This window comes from Anopheles cruzii, unplaced genomic scaffold (assembly GCF_943734635.1).
Source record: "Anopheles cruzii unplaced genomic scaffold, idAnoCruzAS_RS32_06 scaffold00491_ctg1, whole genome shotgun sequence".
NCBI classification, from domain to species: domain Eukaryota; kingdom Metazoa; phylum Arthropoda; class Insecta; order Diptera; family Culicidae; genus Anopheles; species Anopheles cruzii.
The window spans coordinates 1,922-13,789 of record NW_026454093.1 but is presented as its reverse complement, the minus strand read 5'-3'; the positions used below and the strand labels follow the sequence as shown (position 1 = coordinate 13,789).

At 50.6% G+C, this 11,868-nt stretch overlaps 1 protein-coding gene across 1 annotated transcript; it reads left to right on the top strand.

The window, feature by feature from the left end:
- Positions 1-738: 738 nt before the first annotated feature.
- Positions 739-3,128, top strand: LOC128276097 (E3 ubiquitin-protein ligase TRIM37-like). Its single transcript, XM_053014566.1, has 4 exons — positions 739-1,755; positions 1,841-2,296; positions 2,372-2,578; positions 2,674-3,128. Exons 1-4 carry the CDS (start codon positions 1,025-1,027, stop codon positions 3,065-3,067), a joined length of 1,788 nt encoding a protein of 595 aa, XP_052870526.1. The 5' UTR covers positions 739-1,024; the 3' UTR covers positions 3,068-3,128.
- The last annotated feature ends 8,740 nt before the right edge of the window (positions 3,129-11,868 follow it).

The following is an 11,868-nucleotide window of genomic DNA, read 5'->3' as shown; positions in this document are numbered from 1 at the left end:
GCTTGGTGGACACACCAAAGCTCGACTGTGCCTTCTGGATCGCCCACGGCCATCTTTTATACTAAAATTTTGTTTAATTTCATTGCGAAATTCTTATCAGTGCTCTTATTTCCAATCCAATTTGCCAATCAGCTTGGCAAATTTCATTGATCAGCAAAGTAGATGTGATCATCGCTTTCAACGCCGTACCGTACGTCCCTAAGGCAAGGCGCTGCCCAACCAGACATCCGGTTGGATGTGTAAAAAGAGTTGATTGTACCATATGGGAACCCATGTTTAACGCCAAATTTATTTTTAGTACAGACTTTTCAATGACATTTCTGCGAAATGTTGCCCCTACGATCTTCTCTTCTCAACGTTGCTCTCGGGCGTCTAGTGTTGGCCAGGTTGGTGTGTATATTTGGTTCGGTGCGCTGGTTGCATTGACTCATTTAAAATCTTTTCTCTCTCAGCCCAGCATGGCCCAAGAGACTGTCTCTGGCTTCCCGATTTTTCGTCTACGAGATATTCCGAATGCCGAGAGTTTCTGAGTCTTGTGCTTAAAATAGATCACCGTTACTTGGTGTATTGGTCTCTAGTCAAATGTTGCCAACAGAAAGAGAGACGGAGATCGGAAGAGAAAACCTTTGGGAACCTTCCTGCAACACTCTCGGCGATGAAAACTGTTTACGCTCTGCGCCTTTTCCGACTGCGCAAATTCAGTAGTGTCTGTTGCTCGCCCCGTGAAATCGGTGAAAATATTTCGAACGTTAATTTTCGTGCCATTTTGTGACATTTCAAAGCATTTTACAGTGCCTACAGGTTAAGTGTTTTACAAAGTTACACGCAGGTGTTGCAGTTAGTTTCAGTGTTGATAAGCGCGGGTTCCATTCAGTTCATCGCAACACATCGCTGTTTACACCAACCGTACCAAACCGATAATCCTTTTCTAGGTCGATGGCCTAGCTAATCGGCGCGAGTTGGAAATCAGTTCGAGATCAACCAACGCTTATCAGCGGCTTGAATCGAATCAGCATCAGCTTCCATGGCATCCGGCACGGTCGATCAGGTGGTGCAGTTGCTCGGCGAGTCGATCGAATGTCAGATCTGCCTGAAGACCGTCGAAGATCCGCGGCTTTGTCCGCAGTGCTCCAAGTTGTTCTGCGACTCGTGCATCCGCCAGTGGATGCAGAGAGTGGACAGTGAACATGGAAACACCGCCTGCCCGAACTGTGCGTGCCCGAGTCGGCTGGAAGATTTCGTCAAGTTTCGCAGTGGCAGTGCTATCGCGGCGTGTAAAGCGATCGTTGACGGGTACGACAACGGCGGCGATGGAACGGGATCCGCGAGCGAGCCTCACCAGAGCCTCGGTGCCGAGAAGATACAGCAGCGCCTTCGAAAGATGCTCCTCGAGGCGGAGGCCACGTTCATTGAAACGGACCAGCGCATCACGGAGGAGCTCGAAAAGCAACGGACACTGTTGAAGCAGTGCAAGGACAATCTCATCAAGACGATCAACATTATGGTGCAGCAGGAGTTGAAGGATATCCACCAGCAGTTTAACGCCAAAACGGCCGAGGTCAACGCGTGGGCCGAAATACTGGGCAAAACGCTGGACAAACATCAGTTCACCTTGCTGGCGACGAAGCAAACGCTTGAAGCGGCACCGGCGGAAGATCTGGTCCAAAAGCAGCCGGAGCTTGAGAAGACGTGCGTCAAGCTGTCCGATGATCTGAAAGCCATCTCACCCAACGTCAAACCACACCGTTTCAATAGGTAAATGGGTTGTGTGCTGCCGGATGACGGAACGCGACAAGCACTTATCAGAGAGATCTCTGGCCACCTTCCTTCCGCTTCACAGCCACCTGATTCCGGAACCCTCGTCCTGGAGGTTCTCGGTGCGCAAATATTCGGCCATAGGGCGCACGAATGAAATACAGTATTCCGATCTCGTCACGGATGACATCGGCTCGGTCTGGCGGTTGGAAGTGCACCCGAACGGGTACGATGATGCGAAGAACACTTCGCTCAGTATTTTTCTCCAACTGTACGAGGGCATCGAGGGACGCTACCATTACTCGGTGGAGCTGCTGGGGCCGACCAGAAACCATCGGTACGAAGACGAGTCCTACTTTGAGCTGCGCAAAGGCTGGGGACAGAACCATTTCATTGACCTGAAGTCACTACAAGAGTCGTTTCTGGTGGACGACGGCTTCGAGTTGGTGTTTTCCGTACGATCTCTGAACCTGATCGATAAGTACGAGAAGGTAAAGAAAAAAGCCACCCTCCTGGCCACCGAAGTGGAGCAGCTGAAAAAGTGAGTGCTGGTGTCGAGAGCGGAACCATCGGATGGTTGGTGGTAACATTCCATGGTCTTGTTACCTTGTTACAGAGAGGCCAGACCAGACTGCCTGAACCAGGTCGTTAGCGTCCGAAACGTGGTGGAAGCCACGAAAGCCTCCTCCTGTCTGTATTCAGAAGTCCTCAACGATGATCTCGGTGGCAGCTGGCGACTACATGTCTACCCGGGCGGAACCGATGAGTGTAGAGGCACCTTTCTGGGCGTTTTTCTCGAGCTGTGCAGCGGTATCTCGAACAAGTAAGGCCCCCGGCTGGAACTTCAAAGCGATAAACCATTCAACCCAACCCAAGCAAATAACCACAAGACCCATAATCTTCCTCCTTCCGACGCAGGTACGAATTTAGCGTGTCCCTGTTGCACCGGACGGACAAAAAGGTCGTCAAGAAAACGCTCGACTTCTGCTTCCTCCCGACGCAGCCATTCGGCTGGAAAACGTTCTTGGGCCGCGAAGACTTCATCAACGGTGGCTACATCCAGAAGGATTCCCTTTCGCTGCGGATCACCGTGAAGCCCCCGAATGCGCTGCAAAAGTTCAACTACCTGCGCCAGTACCACGAACGGGCGCTGGCCAACGTGCAGCAGCAACTATCGAGACAGGATGCGCCGGTCGGCGAAGGGCCCAGGCCGACGACCTCGCAGGAACCATTCGAGGCACGGCTACGCAAAACGTCGATCAGTTTCGTCAAGAACCTGTTCACCAAATCCTCTAGCCAGGATCAGCCGTGAAATGATCCTGCGAGTTCCAGTGGCTCAGCCCGTCCGTGGGAGCGTTACTTTTCGCTGTGCAATAAACAACTTCATTCTCATGATTCGTCTTTCACTACAATAAGAGTAAACTTTCAAAAATTACTGAGCCATGTGCGGCATAAATTTTGAATTTTATTTTCGCCAGTCACGCGTTTGGCGGTGACTTACAGTGAACCCAGAGGAGAGGCCATAGATCACCACCGGAGTGGCGATCGGACGCACGTGAGAACCATCTAACCGAGCACTGGACCCCGGCATCACCCTTTACCGATGCCCGCTGAATCTTGTTTTGCGCGCTGAACTTGATCTTACAGCCGGCAGCCAACGGTCGGCCGTAAAGGTTGATGTCAAAAGTCGTGCCTTGCGTAAAGAGGCACCCCAAGATCCTCGCCGTAGCTCCGGATCAGAACGGGACGAATGTTGTGCGTCACGACTTCGGGGCTTCTAATGCGGTCCGGTCCACGAAAACTCACCGTCGGCTCGGTAGCATCTATAATTATGTCGTATTAACGGCCAAAGCGATCACGACCAGCTCGGGCGCGCACTTTTCATGATCCTACGACGCACTGGTCGAGGATCGGCCAAAAATTCTTCAAACGACAATTATCTCTCTTCCCTTTTCTCGTCAATGGAGCCATTTTTATGCTCGGCGATCGTTTGCCCAACATCTTTAGCTTACTGGCCGGCCATCCCCCTCTGACTTGTTGTTGGCTGTATTCTCCATCTCTCCAGGCTCCGGTTAGCATTCCGCCAATGTCGGCATTGTTTTAAGTAATAGAAACGTATTTATATATTAATATTCCACGAAATCTGTCAGACGCCCATTCAGCGATCGACAGTTGAACGGAAAGTGAAAACCATCATCGTCTTTGTCATCGTCGTCGTTGATGGGCTATGCAAATGAAGTGCTTATTAGCCGCTTGTGCGACGTGTCTAGTTGGCCGACGTTTCAGTTTTCCTCCGCCCGGGCCGTCGGCGAACGGCGCGCTCGTGTCAGCTAATCCGGCCATCACAACCGATCATAAATCAAGCGGAATCCGTTTTATTTTCCGCGCACGCTGGTGTCACACATTACGGGACCTGCGATCGATCTTTGGTGCACTGTCGCGCACAAGTCACGAACTGTACGGCGCCGGGTGTCGCATTAGCCGGCTCGCCTCATCTCACGCTGACCTCGAAAGATCTGTCCGATCCTGTCCAGGAACTGTGTGGCCCCCGTTCAAGGGTGCGGTCGGACCCACGGTCCAACGGAGGCTGCAGCTTGGCAACGACGCAGCCCGACGGACCTCGCGGTCGGCTCGCGAGTCAGTTCTAATAATGCACGGGCTTTGCGTGATTCGGTGACCGACTTTCCGGGTGTCGAGAAAATCACGCTATACGCCACAGGCGAACGGGCAATCAGTGTAGCTGTCGCCAGAACGCGGTTCCAGCAACCGATGTGACCTCGAAGTGCTTCGTGGCGCCGCTAACTGGGTTTCCGTTTCCGCGAACAATCCCTAGAGCGACCGCACAGCCCGTAACTGCGCCCCATTGATCGGGCCACGAACGGTCCCGCTTGGCTGTGGCCGGTGATCCTCTGGGTCTTCGTGGGTCGTGGACTTCACCGCCAATTAAGTGACGATCCATAATTGGGCCTATTTATCACTCACAGCTTCACCTGACGCTTGCAGTGGCCAGGCTGCGCTCGATGCAACGCAGTCCGGGCGCGCGATCTTCTGTAAGCGGTAGCGTTCCGTACCTTCGGACTCGCAGAGTGGCTCTTGATTGTTTGACCCGCAGCCGTATTAACACCCGTGATGTACCCAACGGCGTAATTATCATAATTAACTGCCGCAGAACATGCACCCCGCCGCACGTCGGGACCTGGATCTGGACGCTAGGCGTCTCGAACCTGGAGTAGCGCATATCCAGGATGCACGTCGAGCGCACCGTAATTGATACTCTTCAAGCAGGAGAGCCCTACAGCCTGTGGCGGGACGGGTGCCACTCGGTGGCCCACTTGACAGTTCAGGAGGGTCGGCAATTGAGAGTCGTTTATCAGATCGAAATATTCAAATGTGAAAGGCAAAATACGAAATAGCATAAAATTGACCACCCGATCAGTCGATCGTATCGACTAATGAGCGCGATGATGAGAGACCGCGGAGAATACGCTGCGGTTTATCTGATCGCTATTAGGAGTCCAGTTTATTAGTGGCCACAAATTAATTCCACTGAGCGACTTGGTGGTGCTTATGGTCTTCTGGATGATTCTCGAGCCAGCACTTGAGGGAACATTTGAGGGTTCTGAACATCGACACTTCCGTGTTGGCTCGAAGATCTCCGTTCGTTCGTTGATCCTCTTCCACGCTTTGGCTCACACTGCAGCAGGCACCGATTGCCGGCTCAATAAAACGACCTCCAGTGGTTAGTTAGAGAAGGCCTAGGTTAAATGGGAGGACCTCCACAGCCGAGGGTTCTGTGAGTCGCAGCCGCGGCAAAACAAATAAAGCTGACTGCAGCTCCTGAGCCTCGGCTCGCAACGGTCAACTGTCAACCGGGCGGGCTCACTCAAGTGCCCAAGCGCCACGTCAACCCGGTGCCGGTTGTCGATGACTATCGCGGCAAATCAATAATGGCATTAATCAACGACGAAGACGACGGTAAAAGAGGGACAGTAACGCGCGCAAGGGCAACATTTAAATACCGTCAGGAATCCGTCTTGGCGCCATCCTTCGCTGCATCGCTGCAACTGTCCGGGAAAAACATCCGAGACGAGAGGGGGGCAAAGGGGACAAACACAGGGAAGGTGAAAAGAGGACGCCTTCTCTTTGCTTACCAGAGAGTGCATAACTGTGAGCCCCAGAGTGTGTGGACCCTTTGGACCAACGCCACAGTGCCGGAGAAGAGGCCCCAAGAAAACCAACAGAGACACCAATCGAGCTATAAAGAGTCAGCACCGCGAACCGATCGCACAATGCGAAGACGCCCGTTGCTGGCCGGAAGAGAAAACAAATCACTATCAATTAACTGTGGACCGTGGCGCGAGCGCGCCGCGCGCACACGCTCTCCAATAAGCCATTAACGCAATTAGCATAAACAATATTGATTCGCAATTTGACATCCCGGGCGATCGGACGCTATCTTCCGTATCTGATCCCATCCGGACATGCCGTTAGCACTCTCTCCCTCTCTCTATCCCTCTCGTTCTCTTTCGGGTCACACGGATCGCAGCTCTTCGGGATGCTTTTGTAGGTTATGTTGTCCGATCGCGGGCGCGCGCGATTTCTTGTGTGTACTTGCGGTCCAACTCCAACTCGAACCGGGGCAGGTCACACTGGTTAGGTGCCTGCCCTGGCTGCTGCACACCGTGTCGTGTGCAGGTGGGGCGGCGTATGTGCAATATCGAAGGTTAAGATGGGTTAAGTGACCGTTGGACGATCCCGCTCGTTACGAGCCCTTAATGGAGTGTTGTTGCTGGTGGCGACGTACGTAAAAGCGTCGCAAAGGTACCTGAGGACTGTCGAGGGCCGTTCTTGTTCTACTCGCTCATTAATCTCTGATAACCCGGAAGGGAAGTTGTGGCTTGTTCCAACAAGTTGTTTTTTTTTAATCTCAGAAGAACGGACTGGGCCGTATTTATAACAAGTTGTTGTATTTTATTGAATTTAACTGTTTTTTATATTAGGGTCCCTAGGGTCCACTCAGATCTTAGCAGCAGAAATGAAGAAGTAAACTGAACCATTATAAAAATTATGTTCTAAGTTTATTTGTATTTCAAGAAATCAAATCCGAAGTCAAATGAATCATGTCCAATTCAAGCAGTATGCTAATATCTTTGCTTCATAACGACTGTTATAAACTGAGAGAACATTTAATAAACCCGTTACTGTCCGGTTTGATTTGATTCGATCCGTTGAGTCGAACCGTTAAGCAACTTGACCGTGGCCGAGCGTGTGAGATATTTACTTCATTAACTTCACTGATCGTTTCACCGAGCCACACCACACAACAGAACTCAGCAGAACATTAGCATCATACAATTGTATCTACCTAATCCCTACAGCAACGACGTTGATTCGATGCCCCTTTCAGCAACTCCGTCGCTGAACTTGAGGTTAATTAATTTTCCGTTGTGTACATTAATATTAAACAAACTGCTGCCAACACACTAATGGCAACCTATTAGAACCAGGCAGAATGAATTGATTCGCTAACTTAGCATTAATGCGTGTCGTGTCCTTGCGCTTCGTCGGTAATCCACCTGTTAGCCAGTGGCAGGTACTCGATTCTTCTTCCAAACTCGCGACGACGCGATCGCGCCACAGTTCGATTGCCTGCTCTGCAACAATAGCTTGGGCGATCCCCGGTAATTTTATCCGCGTCAAGAGGCGGAAAATCGCTGGAAAAGTAACTGCACTCTACCCCGGTGGATGTGTGGGTCTGTGCAGCTGGCTCCGAAGTCACGATCCAGCCAGCCGTACCAGGACCGTGATAAATTGAAAATATTCCAACAGTCGCGCACACAGTTTGTGGTCGCTCCAACGGCTGTCGGTAACATTATCTGCACGGAGTGTGAAGAAATAGTTTGGTTCTCCGACGCACTCGCTCTCGTGGACGGTCATATTTCGCATAGCAAAAGTGGCTCTATGCGAAGCATGCTTCTCCAGCAGTCTTCCTCTTCCGAGGGCTAATGCCGGCGACTCCAGCGAAAGCTCCACGATTCTACAGTTTCCTTCTGGGGCCTAAGCGGAGAAGGCCGTGGAAGAACGTGGGTCCGACGTAGCGCCCGCACCCTGCCGAACACAGGGGTGGGTTTGAATAAAAATGCAACAGGCGAAAAAGGCAGAATCTCGAGTGCAAAGAGTGCATTCTTCCGTGCGCCCGCTCGCTCGCCATAGCGAGCGTGCTGTGGCTCGCAACACTTTGTTTATGGTGCGGTTCAAATGTTATGAAAATAATTTTAACTACATGCTTCGAAGGCAGTCGCCCTGCTCCGCTTGCACCTTTGTCACCGGCCCCGCCCTCTCTCTCGCTCTCCGCACGTTGCACGTTTGTTTCACATTTCTTCGCAAAGTGTGGACGCCAACACCGCGGTTACCAACGGAGAAATTGGGTTGAAGCTACGCTCGGACCAAGCTGCGGCGCGGCTCTTTTCGGCCACAAAGAGGTGCGTGGGCGAACCACAATGTACGTAAACTGTGTGCGAAATATGCTGCCATCAATTGGCAGGCGAAGGTGTTGTTCCTTGTAATTGTGGCACACCGATTTGCAAAGGGTTTCTACTGCGGGCAAGCCAATCTTTGCCTAGAACCACCACTAAGTACAGCAAAATGCTGCTAAAGATGATCAAATTTATTTATTTCAATTATTTAATGGTAATTTAACCTTTCAAATTTAAAGTCGCCAAGTATTTTGTATGAAGAAACATCAGTTTCGACGTTGCCTAATTTACAAAACATTCACGTTCTTTGTGCTGCGTCTCAGTTTCATAATCGGCTTCTCTTGTAGTCTATTGTCGCCGTTTTTTCGCCGCGAACACCTTTTACGCTCTCCTGCACCACCGGGGACCACCCAACCTAGGCCAAAACGGTTCCACACTACGCGAACTATTTCTAGCAATTCAATTTGAATGCATCATTAAACATGAAAACGTGGCCGCCCGAACCTTCTTGACGTTTGGCATACATAGACCGCCTGCTACGACCAAGCAACATTGTTAGCCACAGGCAACGGCAACGGATAGTGATGACTCCAGTCAAGTCGAGGTCGGTAGGAAGAACCAAATCATGCCCGACGGTCGCCAACCGAATGGGGGAAGCTTACAACAGCCAAGTAATGTACAAATTATGCTAATGGCCATGTTTTCCTAATTGCTGATTGTTTGTGCCCGGTTTAGACAACTGTGACAAGGTTGCGATCGCACCGAAGTGTGCTGCTATCGATCGGATCGGATATTGAATGTTTGTCTTTGCTGAAGGAACATTGTTTCCATTGTCCTCGGCACTCGATCGGCACGCTATTCACGGGCTGGACAATAATTTATTTTTGATCTCATTTATTTGTGTAAACATTTACCAATTTATAATATTATTGTCGTAATGCTTTTATTATAAAACAGTTCCCAATGGTTAACGGCTTCCGAAAGCCAGGTTTCTATCGGCATCCCTGTGCCATCGGATGCACTGTAAAAAGTGCACTCAAGCAAATGCATAAAAATGCACTTTATCAAATGGCCCTGAAACACGTTCAGTTTCACTTCGTTGAAGCTAACGACTGTCCATTAGACTTAATTTAGATAATAAATTTAAGACAAACACCTTCGGCGCGTCGCGACAGCTTATGATGCCGCAGCGCATAAAACGGGCCAACCCTTCCCGGACCGGTTGGCGACCGCCACGATCGGCCAATGACGGAATGCGTCCCGGAATGCGCTCTTATCTGGGCGCGCAGCTTAAAGAAAAGGGACACCGCGGCGCGCAAGGATGAAGCAAAGATTAATTGGGCTGCCCAGTTCGTTGATTAAATGCGCCCGCTCATTTTCGTACACACGTTTGATCTTCGGGGTGATTTTTCATGCCACGGTTTTTTGCACCCTCCTTTGTGGAACTGCAGTTAATCTTCTTCACGTCCGGTCCGGCGCTGTCCGACGGCGCTGCAGCGCTTGATTGCACCGCAGGACCTCAGATTGGCGGCTTTTCTGTTTCGCGCCCAATTGAAGGATAGACCAGTGATGATGTTTTAATTGTGCAATTTTATCGCTTCCCCCCCCCGGAAACCGTCAACATGTCGAGCCGATCCTCGGGCGAAGAAAAGTTTCTTCATGCTCTTCTTCATGCATGATGATGCGTCTGTTTTGCGCTCGGTTACTACAGCCCAACCCAAAAAAGAGGGGATTCCGCGGAGGTGAATTCTTCTCGGAAGATTAGAGCGAAGACAAAAACCTAAACGGTTCCGTCAGATGTGAGATTAGTTTTTAATGTGTGTTTTACGAAAGGTTGCTCACGCGGGTCGCGGGAAGTTTTTGGGGGGCGAGCGCTTCGGAAAGATTGCATAGCGATAGCCTAATCGACCGACCCACAGTCCGGCCTCTCTTTCGTCTCGTTTATTGCTCACTTTGCACTATTCACACACACATCCACACACAGAAACAAGGCGGACAGGCGTCAGGTGAGCTGTGAAGCGATTTTAATCTTCCCGCATCATCTTCCCCGTTCCGTGCCGTGCCATTTGTTGATTGGGCAGACATGGAATGCCATTAAATGTAACTTTCGGCGGACTGTTGTGTGTTGGGACATGAGTTTGATTGGACTGGGGAATCGGGAAAGGGCGATGGGAAGTAGTTTTAGATTTTAGGATGATAGTTGCCAAAAAAAATATTGGCAAAGACTTAGGGAGGAACGCGAACGCGATGAACCAATCTTCTGCCCATCCTAATTCTCTTCTCCTACCCACAAGTAACTTGAAGAAGATTTTGCTACAATTATATACAAAAGGGTTGTTTAATTTTTTTAATCTTATTTGCACCTACCTAATGTACGTTTCTATTTCTTCTCGTTTTCGCTCACTTCACAGGAGTAGGAGCATCGACGGTTATCTTACGGTTACCGCAGTCGAACGGTAGCGATAGCAGCAGTAGAACAGCAGTATCATCAGTATCTGATGGGAGCCCTAGTACCAATAGTATTATTAGCGTTAATGTAGGCAAAGACGGATCAACCGAACTAATTAATGTTACAAAAGTGTCCATGCTGCCCCTGCATGACGATGATCTGCTGTACGAAACGAAGGCAGGTGAGTAGCGGTTCCTCGCGCCCATGTCCTTACACTTGGCACATGGTGTTCCTATAGTTTGGGAATCGGCCCAAAATGGACCACCAGATTGTCTGCGGGGTATAACAACAGTAAATAGATTCCGAGCATGGCGTCGTAACCAGATGGTTTCTTCATTCAATTACAGATTTTTCCGATGGTCAGCGGTGGCCATCCAACATGCACCGGACGGGTGTGTTTCGGAGTAAATCATCCAAAATCTGGGATCCCCATCCCGAGTACAATCTGTACGCGTTCGGGCGCAACATGCACTTGAAGCTGTGGCACGACGATAAATTTATACCGAAGGATATGAAGGTAATGGAAGGAACACATTTCCGGGTGCCCTCATGTGTTTGGTGTCCATCGTGAAGAGCAAGAAATTCTTATCTGTACCCCTCTGCAGGTGACTCACGTTTGGCCGAATGAAACGCTACGCAAAGTGGAGGACCACATCGAGAGCCGGTTGCTGCAGGGCTGCTACTACAAAGGTGTCGTCGTCGGCGATGAACCATCCTCCGTTCGAGTCTCGCTGTGCGATGGCATGGTAAGTTGAATTCTTCCATGTCTGCCTGCCGAAGGCTGGAGGGTAGCGTTCTTTTTTTTATTTCCTTCAAATCTATTTCCATCCGCACGGCCCGCCTTGGTAGTATCCAGGTAGTGGCGCTAGTAACCAGATGGAATTCGGGAGGCAACCCGCCCCACGCTACCTTGCGGGCAAATTTATGCTTCCCATGTTCCACACCTGTTCGCTGGCACCGGCGTGTCCCGGCCGGCCGGCAACGGGGCTAAGTGTTTGTTTACCATTTGGCAAATTGGTGATTTTTTATTCCACCACCAACTGCGGCGGCGCTGGTGGATCGGTTTCATGCGCCGGCCATTAGTAGTGGCCGGCTGCAAATAGCAAGCGCCAAAGGAAAATTCCGCCACGGGTTGGCGGTTCGAGCCTGTGAACGGCAGTCCACGTGCTGCTTTACTAAACCGGTCGA

Bases quoted from the DNA above. Each gene is read 5' to 3' on its own strand.
- LOC128276097 (XM_053014566.1), top strand. From the start codon at position 1,025: ATGGCATCCGGCACGGTCGATCAGGTGGTGCAGTTGCTCGGCGAGTCG. The intron at 2,297-2,371 runs GTGAGTGCTGGT...ACCTTGTTACAG, and splicing joins GAAGTGGAGCAGCTGAAAAA to AGAGGCCAGACCAGACTGCC. The intron at 2,579-2,673 runs GTAAGGCCCCCG...CTTCCGACGCAG, and splicing joins TGCAGCGGTATCTCGAACAA to GTACGAATTTAGCGTGTCCC.